Genomic DNA, 14,731 nt, shown 5'->3' with positions numbered 1-14,731 from the left:
CAGCAAGTGTCTGTTACCCACAGCACAGATACACCACCACACAGCAAGTGTCTGTCACCCACAGCACAGATACACCACCACACAGCAAGTGTCTGACACCCACAGCACAGATGCACCGCCACACAGCAAGTGTCTGTCACCCACAACACAGATACCCCGCCACACAGCATCTGTCACCCACAGCACAGATACACCACCACACAGCAAGCATCTGCCAACCACAACCTGGATACACTGCCACACAGCATGTCATCCACAGCACAGATACAGCACCGCACAGCAGCATCTGCCAACCACATCCCAGATCTACCACCACACAACAAGTGTCTGTCACCCACAGCACAGATACACCACCACACAACAGCATCTGCCATCCAAGGGCATTAGAGAAAATAATCCACTGGTTCTACTCAACCTGGGAGGCAAATAAGTTAAAATCTAAAAATAACAGAGCTCATTATTGCCTGGAGTCTAATATTCTGACAACCTGTGTGAACCGCCTCTGAAATATCCCTCCCCAGGACCAAATGATTTCAGCCTCAGATCATAGGACTGCCAGGCTCCTTTCAACTCCTTTTCTTTCCTCATTTCCCATGCCCAGGCTTCAGGCTAGACCCTGGAAATGGTCAGCTCTGACTTGATGGCCATTTAAGGTCTAGACTCTGAAATACAGCTCCAAAACCCCAAGCCTTGACATCCAGGAACCATATAAGAGAAAGGCCAGTGTTCAGGTGACTGAAGGAAATGCAGGTGTTACAAACCAGATGACGATCACAAACATGGTGGAGATCAGTGGTAGGAACCACCTATTTTAGCCAAAATAGCAAAGAAGCCTTGGTAAAGGACTAGTTGACCAAGGTGAGTTGTATGATTGCAGGTACCTCAGTTCCATCCTCAGATGAATTAGCAGTATTTGGTATATCAGCTGCAGCCAGTATTTACATGTTCAGTTCCAAAGAAAAAAGGAGAAAGTCGTTTTGAAGTGTTGGGCATGAGAAACTTACAATGAATAAAGGAGCTTCTTCCTAAAGCATATCTGTTGGGTTGCTGCCCTGACAATGTAATATTCTCTACCTCTGAGAAATATTTTTGAGAAATCATTACGGATGACACAGCCATTCCCTGGGGAGAATTCAGCATGGAGTTTCATTTACCAGAGTTATTCTTGTCATGTTATATTATTGCTGGAAGAATTCTAGTTTAGAGGGCACATTGAGTTATTTTGCTCTGTGTCTTTAGAAAACTTTAAATGGATTTTGAGTAAGAGCTTAGATGTGTTTACCATTTTCCTCAGAGGCTTTATATTTTTAATTTAGTTGTTGCACAAATGACTTGGAAAAGCCATTATCCACAGGATCTTCTTAGCATCTTCGTTCACAGGGCATTTCATGGAGTCCTTGCAGGAGCTTCCTGGGTGCTCTGGAAATGGCCAGAGGAGAGTCACTCAAACTGCACTTCCCACTGGGGAAGTTCCAACTGGCTGGAATGGTTTAAATCGAGGAGCAAATGTGAACTCTCAAAGTGGCTCCCTAGAGTCAAAACATTTCACGAAAAGTTGTTCTCTGTCATCTCCCTAAAAGGTTACCAAGTGGGGCTTGTAAAAAGCTGAGTCTAAGAGAAAAGTACCAAGTGGGAATGGCCACCCTTGCTCACAGTCATCCTGTCCCTGACCAGTGGAGAGGCAAAGTGAAGAACAAGAAACGTGTACTTTATAGACACAAGAGTGACCCAGGACAAATAGAATTTGGAGTCCAACTCCAAATTACTGAACCTGTCGTTGCTGGTCCCTGCTAAGGAACTGGAGTTGTAAGGCACAGTCCAGACAGCCTCAGCCATTCACAGCAAAAAGCTACGAATAGAGGCGCAGCCTGAGTGCCTGTCCTGTGCTAAGGGTTGGGTTAATACTGCGTAAGAATTTTAAGTGTGATATTTTATTAGTTATTTGAGAACTGAATACAGTGTATTGATAATATTCACTCTTACCCCTCCCCCGGCCTAACTCCTCTTAGATCCATCTCTTTGTAGCTCTGGCCAGCTTTACAATCTCACTTAAAAATAAAGTAACCTACCAAGTCCAATTTGAACTGCCCACACACTCATAGACTGGAGAGTGATAAGCCTACTAAGGACCACACCCTTAAAACTGACTCTACGTCTTGCAGAAGCCACCAACTGGCAACAGCTCTTCAGGAGTTGGGGATGATGAGCCTCCCTTGCAGCCATCACAGCTGGTTCCAGTTGATGAGTATAGCAATCTTGTCATGTTCAGAAGACACTATTTCACTCTGCTCCCTGACCTTTGGCGCTCACAGTCTTTCTGCCCAGTCTTCTGCAGTGGACTCTTAGCCTTGGTGGGGGGGGGGGCAGATGCAGATGTCCCATTTCCGGCTGAGCACTCCACAACACTCTCATTCCTGTGGTCAGGGATGAGTTTCTGCATTAGCTACTGTCTATTAGACAAGGAAACCTCACTGTGAAGAGCTGAGAGCTATGCTAATCCATGGGCACAGAAATGGGAATTTGGAGGGCAGTTTGATACAGTGGGTTCTCAGCCAAATTCTTTTTACTGGTAAAGCATTTACTCCTGTGGAGTAAACCTTAAATACAACCAGAAAATAGTAACCAACCTAACATTTATGCCACTATTACAGTCAGGTCACATCTTGTCACACTGTCATTATTGCAAATGATCAAGTTTAGAGCTGAGTAAGACTGTTGATGACATTTTTACTATCAGCTGCCTACACAGCCCCTTCCAGACCCATGGAACTAGCCAGTAGGGAGGAAATCAACTTGATTAGTTCCAACTTGATTTCTCCAGATTCTGGAACCACGTGTGGCACCTTCAGAAATAGGGTCTTATCTTTGAGTTCTTGTGGGAAGTGAGAATAGCCCTTAATACTTTGAGGGGGGTCTTCCTGACACCCCTGACCAACAACTTGAGGGAAGTATTCCACACCTGGCAGTGGATTTTGCATTTGACAACCTATAGCTTCTGGGAAAAATGTTGTCTTAGTCACTGTTCTATTGCTGTAAAGAGACCCCATGACAAAGGCAACTCATAAAAAAACACATTTAATTGGGGGTTTACTTACAGTTTCGAAGGGTGAGTCCTTTATCATCATTGTAGAGAGCAGGGTGGCAGGCACACAGGTACTGGAGCAGTAGCTGAGAGCATTACATTCTGATCTGCACGCAGAGAAACAGAGAAAAAGATTGACATGGGCTTTTGAAACCTCAAAGCCCACCCGCCAGTGACGTACTTCCTCCAAAACGCCATGCTTACTCCAACATGGCTACACCTCCGAATCCTTCTAATCCTCCCAAACAGGTCCACTCCCTGGCGCCTACACCGTGGGAACCGTTCTTACTCACACCACCACAGACGTTATCTCTGTAGTTATAATCTACACGATAACTCCAGCTGAACTCTTTTATATGGATCCATATATATTTAGGAAGCTTATAAAATAGTAGGTCTGCAGAAGGCATTTCCAAACATTCCTAGTGGTAGTTATCTCTTCCCCTACCCTCTCTCTGTCTTGGTGTCTTCAAGTTTAGCATCAAAACTCTAGCTTTCACAGATGACCTGCGGTCTACTGATCTGAAACGAAGCCGCGATGTGAAGCTGAGTGCTGTGGTTTCAGCATGCATGTTCTGTGCTCCTCACACTGCTCCAGAGAGAAAGCACACACAGTTACATATGGGAGCTCCTTCCAGGGCGTGGTCTGAGAGGGACCTGTAAGTAAGGGGAGAATCTGGTCAGTGGAGCAGGATGAAGATGTGCAGATGGCAGAAACAATGGGAATGATAGCACAGACGTGTGAGGCTAGTTCAAGAAGCCCAAGTAGTTAGATCTGTCTAGAAAGATGCTATCCAGAGGTAAGATGTGAGCCGTGAGCATAATTTAAAATTTTCTAATAGCCACATTTAAGAAGTTTTCTAAAGTTGAAATGAATTTTAATAAACTTTTTAGTCTAGTATATATAAAATATCACCCCAATTAGCAAGCAATACAAAACGTATTGTGCCATACGACATTTTTCTTACCAAGGTTTCTTCAAAGCGTAGTATGTTTTTGAGACTTGCAAGTCATCAGAATTCAGACACATTTGCTGCTGATTGGGAACCAACCACATGTGGGCTAGTGGCTGTCTAGTGTAGGAAACGGGGGTAGAAAGTACAAAGATTAAGACATGAGTACACTCTAAGTCTTTTGTTGCCAGTGAACGAGGCTAAGGGACAACAGAGAAGGTCCTGAGCACCAGAGTGGCATAGCGGAATTGTCAGTAACAGTAATAGACAGGGTTAAAGAAGTCCAGGCGGAATGGAGAAAAATCTTTTAGGAGACCCCAAAATGTTCAAGGTAGAGTAGAGAATGACCAAGAATGAGGGCTAGTGACAAACAAAGGGACCAGAAGAAGAGACTGTGTGGAAACAGAAGCCCCAGAAACCAGAAAATCAATGGCAGAAGAGGGGACGTGGTCGCATAAACACCTGGAAATCCCCAAACCGCAGGCAGTGCTAAAAGTAGTGAGGTCATTAGGCCCAGAATTGGACAGAGGAAGGAGAGAAAATCCACTTTGGGGGCCTTTAAAGGACTGTAGCGGCATCTTCAAGTTAAAGACTGAGAGCGTGCCCTCCAAACACCAAGGGCTCCATTCAGAAGGTGAGACTTTTCACAGGAAAGCACAAGATTGTAGGGTTGGGCCCCTTGACACTTGGCAAAGACAACCACAATGTGGTGACCAAGACAGGGATCTGTTCCTGAATTATCACATGCTTCAGGAAGTCAATGCGCTTCTCCCAGCCTGAGTCTGCCTCTGTGCAGCGAGGAACTGAGACAGAGAACCTGTAGGTGCCTCCTGCTCCAGCTCCAGCTCATGGGTTTAACACAGGAAGTGTGTCCGGCAAATCATGGTGCTATTCACCTGACTGTCATTTCCAGGGGCACCCCAAGATTTCTTGATGTAAGTAGCTATCTGCTCCACATACCTCAGGTTGAGTTAGCATGGAAGCCTTAGATCTCTCAAGGCAAATCTGAAGCATAGAGGCCAGGATAAAGCTATCCCCAGCGAGAAGTAAAACCATTTCCATTTCATTCTAAATGAAAGCCAACTTTATTGCAATTGCTGAGAAGGTCAAAAAGATCAGGAAAATCTTGTGTCTGTTAAATGTAGAACAGACTGTATGTAATAAACACAAAAGCATTAGCATTCTCTGAAATTAAAGAGACAGCCCACTTTTCAATAGTTTTATGTACAAAAAGGTTTTGTTTTGTTTTTGCTTTTTTAAATCAAAAGCCTTGACCTCTGAGTTCTTCTTTTTCCCCCCTCTATTTTAAAATTCAGGGTGTAGCTCTAGCAATGAGCTAATGGTTTGTGAAAAATGTATGTGTGTTTGTACCTTTCTTGAATGGATAATGGGGAGGACTCTCTTAAAGAGGTAGAAGTTAATAAAATCACTTCACTCCTGTCCCATAGTAGGCAGAAAGAAAGGGAAGAGCTTCCACAAAATGACCAAAGACTTTACCCAGGTTTGGGGAACTCAGATGAATGCCGGATTTCTCCTCTGGGCCTCCACTCCCTTGGGCAGAGCGCTGCCTCGGTGTCTCAGGTGGGGCTGCTCGGGAAGTAATTGCACTCTGAGAAATCTCAGAGGTGAAAGCCCCGCAGCTGTCATTTGCTTTGTGCAGTCAGAACCTGTCTTTTTAAAAAAGTGTCACTTGAAGCCTATTTTTTTCATTCACCTAGAGAGTTTGCTATTTCAAGGAACCCTGCAGTGAATCCTTCTGTAGAACAAAGACCTTTTGATAATTCAAATGTATCTCAATTGATAGGTTTTCTTAACCAAGGACTTCTGAATCCTTCTGCTTCCTTAGGGGTGGGGCCCCTGGAGCCCTCCTGGGGAACAAGGCACGTCCAAACTAACCTTACTTTGAGAGCTGGTTGGCCAGCCAGTGAACTGGACAAACTGGCTCCTTCCAGAGTTCTCTGTGCTACCAAACTCAAGCCCCATCCCCAAGGACCTAGGAGACATTAGAAATGACTAAGGAACGCATAATAAACTGACCTTTTTTTTTCTTCATGGAAATTGGATTTATCTAAATTACATGAATTTTCAGCTGCTTAATTCTGGCACGAATTAAGCTTGGCCATTGCAGCTGGGCAGAAACGGGATACAGTTAACGGCTCAGGCTTTAAAATGTTTTTGAAAGATAGGGTGGTCCTTTCAGGGACGACCACCATGAGAAGGGGTGGTGCCCTCCTCCACAGCTCCTGGGAGAAGAATGGGGGTAACGCATCTGCAAGCACCAGTCCATGGAGGTGGCGTAGAGGATGCACCTATGAACTGAAGCTCACCAGAGAGTTTACTGAAATACAGCCCAGTACAGGGTCTCTATCTGTGCCTGTAGGCTTAGTTTGACGGGCAGCCAGAATTCAGCAGCATGAGCTCCTGAGTTAATCCTACACAGATAGCTAGGAACTGTGCTCAGGCAGTGTTTCCCCCTCAGGGATGGGGATCTGGTGCTGGGGATGACAGGGAGGAAGGACTAGACGGCATCTGGGGTTACCTACTAGATAAGGAAATTGGGTAAAACAAGCACCAAAATGGCTTGGAAGTGGGCACTAGGGGGCGCCAAAATGGCTTGGAAGTGGGCACTAGGGGCATCCCTGCTCTCCAAAGAGGATTCCATCCCATTTAAAATATGCCCATGACTTTAGAAGAACCACAATGTTCTAGTTTCATTCTGGCAAAAAGAAACTAGAAGGAGTAAGTTTTCTTTCCGCTTACACTTGCAGGCAACATTCCCTCACTGAAGGAAGTAAGGGCAGAACATGGAGCAGAAAGCATGGAGGACAGCTAACTGACCCCTCTTTCTCTGGCTCTCTTAGACCTTCCAAGGCATGGTGTAGGCCACAGTAGACTGGCCTCTCCTGCATCAATCATTCATCAAGATAGTCTCACAGACATGACCATAGGCCCGCTGACACAGGAAGTTCTTCAGCTGAGGCTTCCTCTTCCTGGAAGACTCAGGTTGACAGTAACACTAACCAGGACATGTAGCCATTTGCAGGATCATTGGATTATAAGTGGCTTTGTTCCGACCCGAAGGAGTAGAGACCAGTTCTGAAGTTTTAGCCACATGTGGCTTGGAACCCACAAACTCAATGAGTAGAGACCATCCCAAAACTGGTAAAGCAGAGGCAGCCTTTGCTATCCCAGCTAACTACCTGTCATAACCTCAAAGTCACAGGCAAATTGGGTTTGCCATAATCCAGGTGTCACCTGTACTGCATCACTGATATGCCAAAGTCTCAAATGGTGAGACTAAAAGGTGAAATCGGCACAGCGTCCATGGTGCCATGGCTGTCCGCTCAGAGAGCAGCCCATGCTGCAAGTTGGGCTCTGCTGGGCCCTGGTTCTTCCCACTCATCCTAGACTCCTTGCTTCTCTATGCTGGCAATTGCCTGGTGGCTCCAGAGGCCGACTAAGAACGAGGCCCCTTCTGTTGCCGCTTTCTCTTGTTTTCAATCACCAGGTTGTTGTGGAACATTACTTTTAGGTGTGTTACACTCATTTATGTTGTAGAATATTTGTTTAATGATGCAAAGATGTGTTGTGTTCTTTTATGTTGCATTTGTTTAACTCTGTCTAAAGCACCTGATTTGTCTAATAAAGAGCTGAATGGCCAATAGCAAGGCAGCAGAGAGAAAGAGCTAGCGGGCAGAGAAAATAAATAGGAGGAAAAATATATATGGAAGAGGGAGGAATGAGAAAGGGAGGAGAGGCGGAGGCTAAGGGCCAGCCACCCCAGTCACACAGTCACACAGCCAGTCACAGAGTAAGAAGGAAAGATATATAGAATAAAGAAAGACAAAAGGCACAGCGGCAAAGTGTGGTTAGAGAAACGGCATAATTTAAGTTAGAAAAGTTGGCTAGAAGCAAGTCAAGCTAAGGCCGGGCATTCATAAGTAAAACTGCGTTTCCACGTATTTATTTGGAAGTTTGGAAGCTGGGGTGGTAGGCCCCCACAGAGAAAACAATTCACCAGGTCCCCCAGGGAGAGATGTATAGTTAGTTAGGAGTGTCACCCACCTGCTTTAGCTGGAACAGGGAGAGGCCTTCCTTTGCCTTCTCTGCTCTGCGCACAGCACCCGTTCTTTTCTGGGGACTGGCCTCAAGAGCTACTGTCATGGCCTCCCTCTCTCCTCTGGCCTCTGTCACCCTTCTCCCGACTTCTGCTCTATAACAACTTTTCCACAGGGGTTCCTGACAGCCACATTTTTTTTTTAATGAAAATATGTCTAACTTCAGAAGTAAATGAAAAGGAAAAGACGGTCAGTCAAAATACAAAATTTTCTTCTCCTTTTGCTTCTCGGATACAGGGACTTAACTGAGCATATGTCTTTATTTGGGGTAATGTAACATGAGGGGGCCTGCATGTTGGGGTTTCATTGGCCACTCGAGTCTCTGATTTTAGTTAATTTTTGAATCCCCTTTCTGACTTCTGCTCTTCTTTCCTCAGCATTGGTAACATTCTGAAACTATGAAAACACTCATGGGTTTTATTTGTCGGTGTTTAGTGTTCGTGGGAATAGGATTGTGGGCTTATCTAGGTCATTGTTCCTGCCACCATGGAAAGAATAATTGAGGCACCCATCAGGAAGGGAGCACCCTGGACAGCAGGGCATCTGAACGGGTCTTTACAAACCACAGCTGGGAAGGAGGCTGAACTCCGTCATCCTACAGCATAGTAGGTTAACTGTGGCAACAATTAAATGACTATGTCAATGTTTTGACAAGCAGAGAGGATTTTGAAGGTTTCCCAGTTTCCAGCACACACACACACACACACACAAATGCAGCAGGTCTGAGCTGGTGGACGTACCAATTACTCATCTGCCCAACATGTGTCATACCTGTGTGAAAATGTCACAGTGCCCTGCATAACTATGTGTGAACATTTAATATAAAAAAAAATGTGGGCCACATCATGAATGAATGCTTTCAAAGATGAAAAACAGGCGCTTGGCTGCACAGAAACTGTTGTCAATTGAAGACAAATCAGAGATGAAAACATGATATCTTGGAATAAAAATATGAGCTAGTGATAAACCAGTTGGGATCTGTCTTGGAACCATGGGACCATGATCTCCAGCTGCTTTGTGGGAAGAGGTTAGTGACTCAGCAGGCACCCCCTCCCTCTACCTTCTCTCCTTCTGGCCTTAGGCCTTCCTCTAGACCTAGCCACACCCACAGAGCCGCCCTCCTTCTGAGTGGTCCTGTTGATGGTGGGGACTTTATCCTCATCTCAGCTCCCTCCCTGCTCAGCAGAGTCCACATCAACTGCAGAATTCCATCTTGTACTGGGGACAGCCAGTGCATGATCTACAGCTACTCTCGCTTCTGTCCAACCTTTGCTCCTCATCCCCCAGTCCTACATCAGTCAACCGCTCAAGCAGCCTCCCTGGTCAAATCTAAAGCAAACTGCTCCTGTGGGAACCACAGCGTGCTCCCATTTGGAAGGGGAGGCTGTCTGCCCAGAGGCTTCAGCTGTGAGCGCCATTTGCATGAATAAACAGCTCTGAAGGGTTCAGCTGAAGCTTTTATGTAAACACTCTCCAAAATATGTTCTGTGCTGCATTATCCCCAGCAATAAAGATTCTGGCACCGGAATTTGGCTGTCGGTTTTATTGATGTTGCATGGGGCACAGTAGAATACAGCTTTCTCTTTCGGAAATTTATTGGCGTGGCAGTGCGGAGAAGCAATAAAACTGTGTTTTTAATCAGCAAGCCAAGCAGACAGAATTCCAGGAGAAATATAGGAAACAAAGATGCCATGGCAAAGGAGGTTTCTCCCTCCACTGCCCCTGCTGCTCTGAAAGTTCTGGTTAAAGAATGTTGGGGGAGGGGTGTCCTCACGAACAGACCCAGAGAACCTTGTTTGCATTATTCCTCTGTCTCTAAGAAACTGTTGAGTGAAAGCATTTTTCCAGAAATGAAGTTCCTGAAATTCCTCTGCATTATCCAAGGGAGGAATTGCTGGTGACTGGATTTGTGAGAAAAAACAGAGAGGGTAGAACACTCTAGAACAGTCTTCCATGAGAAACAAGGTATATTGCTTTGCTTCCCAACAGAGAAAAGATTAGGACTCAAATGTGCAATATTCAGTGCAAAAAAAGGAAAGGCATTCTGAGGCAGCCTGCTTGGTTGTTCCCTGATCCACTGACTCAATCTCTTCACGACCGAATTTCTCCTGTTAAAGGAAGTACCCGTTTCACCCCACTGTCCTACTGTCCTTTGGATTAAATGAAGTTATAGGTGGATGGACAACACTTACACGGAAGCTTCTGAAGGCAGCAAGTCCTCTCTGTCACCCGTTGACTGAAGCTTGCTATCAGAGAGGAAGTGAGAGACCATGAGCCACCAGGCTGTTCTCACGCGTATACTGTCACAGGATATGTCCTGATCTACTTCCTTCATAGCCTTAGGCCCAAATGTCTTGAGCCACTGCAAACACTCAACCAATGGTTGAATAATTGTCCTTGCCTTGGAACTGCATCTCCTAAATTCTCCTTCTGTCAGGGGCCTTAGACATTCCCAGGTCCCTCAGCACTGGCTTTGCTGTAGTTAACTGTCATGCTTTTCTCGGTACTTACATCCTGTGCAGCTTTGGGGACAACTGTAAGAATTCTTAGGTGGTCCCTCTGGCTTTGAGTGTCCGAAGGAAACCCTCCCTCAGATGCCACGAGATGCCCAGGATCTGACAAGAGGCAGAAAGTGAACCGATTCAGAGACTGGAAAAAGGCCCCTGCAATAGGTCATGAGGTTGAGACAGAAACATATCCCGGTGGATCTTTCCTGTTCCCACTCACAGGGCTTCCGATTGTCTTTCCCCCGCTTGTTTCCTCAGACCCCAAATAGCTTCCTGTCCACCCTTCAAAACCAAGCAGAACGCTTCAGAACTGGTGACTATTTACTTGGTGTAGCTCTGTTTGGGGCTATCCTGATGAATCCTCTCAAAATTTCTCCAAGACAGGAATTGTTACTGAAGCAGAGTGCTTACATGGCCTGCTCAGGGCTGTATGACGGGTGGAGGGAGTGTGAGGATTCATGGCCTGCTCGGGGCTCTATGACCGGGAGAGGAAGTGTAGAGATTCGATTCCAACATTCGTCATCTTCACCAGCCAGTGACGCATTCTGATAAGGACCAGGAATGACTCCTTAGATGATTAAACCGGAATCCAGTTGTTAATCTTACAGTGGCAAGTTCACACACATGTACACATGTGCGCACTTGCACACACACACACACACACACACACACACACAACACACTGTTCATGAACTTGAAGTCCCAACCCTTAAGCTTTTACCTTTTCTTTTTTCTTTTCCAGATCACTCACCTATCTCCTTGTCAAAGTGATCCCATCTCAGGCTTTCAAGGGACTTAATGAGGTTGTAAAAATGTAAGTAAGATACTGCACATCAAAAGACATTTATAATTGAAATAAAGAATTATTTTTCTAAGAGAAAAACACAGTTGAAAGGGGATAATTTTTTCTAGGAGAGAAACTGTGTTTAGGAAACCCAACTATTTTTATCCTTATAATAAAAATAATATCTAGCAGCCTTTGAAGAAATGGTATGATTTTTGAGAGTCATTAAAATCCAGATAATTAACCTTGCTTCAAAGAACTGAATGCATTTTGATAAGCGATAATATTCTTTTTAAGTAGAAAAGAGATAGATTCCAATCATAAAAGTTCCCCTTCTGCCTCAACAGCTATTCCCTAATGTCACCTTTTTTTGATAACTCCCACATTGATGAAAATATGTTAGAAGTTTATTGTGCATCATAAGATAATCATTGTATCTAAAATATAACAAGTGCCTGACAAAAGCCCAGGATTTATAACTGTGCTGTTGAAAAGCGTGCAGCGAAAGCACGAAGCAGCCCCGGATGCCGTATGATCTCGTGTTCCTCGGGGAGACTTCGGGCTCTTGGTCCTGAGTTTCAGCTTCCAGAGCCAAAGACCTCATCCACAGGACAAAAACTCTCTAGGAAAGAGAGCTTTGTGTGTCCTCAATAAAACCAGCCTGAGCCAAGCTAGGTCAGTGGTCATTTCCTCCCTCACAGGCCACCTCTAAAAATTCAGGTGACTGCCCAAGTAGATTTGCGTACCCACACAAGACAGCACTGACCATCTTAGCCCCACAGGGAACCTCTGCAGTTCTTTGTTATTAGCAAGCAATGATAACATTAAAAATATGATCGTATGAAGAGGACTTCCTGTTCTTGCTAAGGACTGGAGCTTGGTTCCCAGCATCCATGTTGTGTGACTCGTAACTGCCTGTAACTCCAGTTCCGGGAGGATCAATGCTGTCTTCTGGCCTCTGAGGGTAACCTCACATACATTTAGATACACACAGAGAAACATACACACAACACATAAAATAAATGTTAAAAACTCTAAGTCCTCAATAACAGTGTGCCTCACGGGAGACTCACTGCAAGTTGCATAGGTGGGTTTGCCAGCCTGTCCAGGCTCTTCTGCTTGTTTAGACGTTGAGTTTCTGTAACTTTCAAGGCATTGAGACTTCCTACTGAGAAAAGTGGGCACAGTTAAGTAAATAAACCATCAGACAGGGATGAGATGAAAGAGCCCAGGGGCCATCCATTACAATGTTGTTGCCTTAGGCTCTGCCTCTCTGTGAGCCGAGCTCTCCTGGAGTCTGAAGCCTTTAGTGAGCATTAACCTTAGAAACGCACAAACCCATCTGTAAGCAACTTTCCTAAGATGACATAGGTCCAGGATTTGACTAAATTGTCTATACTACTGAGTCTAAGCTGGTCCTTTGCTCTTATGAGCCTTCAAAGTATAATTGTTACATAGATGAACAAATACACAAACTCCACTTGTAAATGGAGACTTTTTTTTCTCAGCTGGCAGCAAGTGTAAGCTTTTGTGGGGGTTGTGACATTACCACCATGCTGGGAATTGATGGATGACAAACCTGATGCATTTACTTTGTATCCTTCTAAAGAAATACATTAAGTCAGTGGTCCATTTGCTCCCATACTCCTTCAATCTCTAGCCATGTACCAGGCAAAATGAAGCCACCAGGGACTCAGAAAGAAAGTATTCCTTGTCTGGATTTGCTCACAGAGAGAGACACTGAAGGAAGAATCATGAGTGATCTAATAACGTCATGTGTAGGAGGTAAACCTTGAAGGAATCTCAGAAAAGGCTTTTGAAAAACCCAGAGTTAAAAGTCATGAAGCAACTAATTCAATCCAAATTCAAGCCTGGCTAGAGTGGTGGGACCAGGACCTCAGAGATCTCAGAAGCCCTGGATCGTCAAGTAAACTCTGTTAGAGTGTCACCTTCCAGACCTGTCCGGGCAGGAACCCAGACCAGAGCTGTTTCAGGGCCTGTGCCCTTCCAACGTGTATGATTCAGAGTCGGAAAACACGAGAAAGACTTCTGTATAAATGGGATGACTGAAACTCACACCCGTTGGTGCTCCTAAGGGAAATGTTAGCCCTTAGTGATACAGGGACAACTTGTACACTCATGTTCCTTCTCAGAGGACACAGTGGAGCATCTAGGATACACAGAGAGGTCATTATCACAAGGGCATGGTTATTTCTCTCATGTTTCTTCTTTCTTTTTTTTTTTTTTTTTTTTGAATCCCGTAGTGAAATCTCACAGAGGGATTCCGTGGTAAGGATAGAAGCTATTCCCTTTGAAAACCTCCCCAATTTGTCTGAAATGTAAGCATCAGCTAACAGATAGTTTATTGCTGTACACTACTACCCTGGCTGGTGGGAGCCCACTTGGTATTTGTGCTCAAGCATCCAATGTGAGGAATCCGAGAGGAAAAAACTGCAACAATTACTAGGTCTGGGCAGGCACTAATCTCTCTCGCTGCAGTGGCCTGAAGATTGCCATGGCAACAGCTGCTTCTCCCTAGGAACTGTGTAAACTCTGAAACATCACAACACAATGTTGGAAATTAAAATTGACATTGTGAAGTCCTGCCAAGTAGCTCTTGCCTCATGGGGATTGAGGCTGGGGTATGGGACACTTGGAGTGGGTGGGAAGTCAGAGAGGAGCTTAGGGATCATGAGTTGGTTCATCAGGGGCTGTTGAGACGCATTCATTCTTTCAAGTTTAACTGCTTCCTTAATAACAACAAGGCAAGCCTTGTGTTAAGCCTGTGAATGCTGAAGTCATTGGGCTGTATTGGTGTTGTTATTGCTAGATTTATCCTTAAAATTAAGTGTTTCTGTAAAGGATAACCATGCTACAATCCATAGCCCCGGAGAGGCTAGGTAGCAAGGAGGACCCAAGAGGGGACACAGGGATCACCCTGGGAAGGGGAAACAGAAGAGAGCTCCTGGGCAGACTGCAAATAGAAGGGACTTAAAGGGCCAGGTTGGGGAGTGGGTAGAAGGGGAAAGAACTGAAAGAGATGACTAGAAAAGGGGGCACACTTTGGGGGGTCAAGTAGAAACTTGATGCACGGGAAACTCTCAGGAATCTACAAGGATGACCCCAGCGAAGACTCCTAGCCACAGTGGAGATAGGGGATAGGTAGGCTGAACAGGTCATCTCCTGTGATCAGAGTGGTGACTATCCCAGTTACCATTAGAGAGCCTTCATCCAGTAACTGATGGAAACAGATGCAGAGACCCATAGTCAAACATTCGGCCAAGCTT

At 45.1% G+C, this 14,731-nt stretch overlaps 1 protein-coding gene across 4 annotated transcripts in view; it reads left to right on the top strand.

Annotated features, from left to right (window-relative positions):
• Lhcgr (luteinizing hormone/choriogonadotropin receptor) overlaps positions 1-14,731 on the top strand; it is a 54,393-nt gene that overhangs the window by 8,566 nt on the left and 31,096 nt on the right. For 2 of the 4 annotated variants that reach the window (XM_005354729.3, XM_013349015.2), the window contains exon 2: positions 11,403-11,474. The exons of 1 other annotated variant lie outside the window; for it this stretch is intronic. In XM_005354729.3, the coding sequence (XP_005354786.1) occupies positions 11,403-11,474 (72 nt within the window). Of the gene's footprint in view, positions 1-11,402; positions 11,475-13,708; positions 13,784-14,731 lie in introns of all 4 variants that reach the window. One more of the 4 variants, XM_005354728.3, reaches the window with a different exon arrangement.

Source organism: Microtus ochrogaster, chromosome 16 (genome assembly GCF_000317375.1).
Source record: "Microtus ochrogaster isolate Prairie Vole_2 chromosome 16, MicOch1.0, whole genome shotgun sequence".
Classification (NCBI taxonomy): Eukaryota; Metazoa; Chordata; class Mammalia; order Rodentia; family Cricetidae; genus Microtus; species Microtus ochrogaster.
The sequence above is the reverse complement of the archived record's forward strand: the minus strand, read 5'-3'. Positions and strand labels throughout refer to the sequence as shown.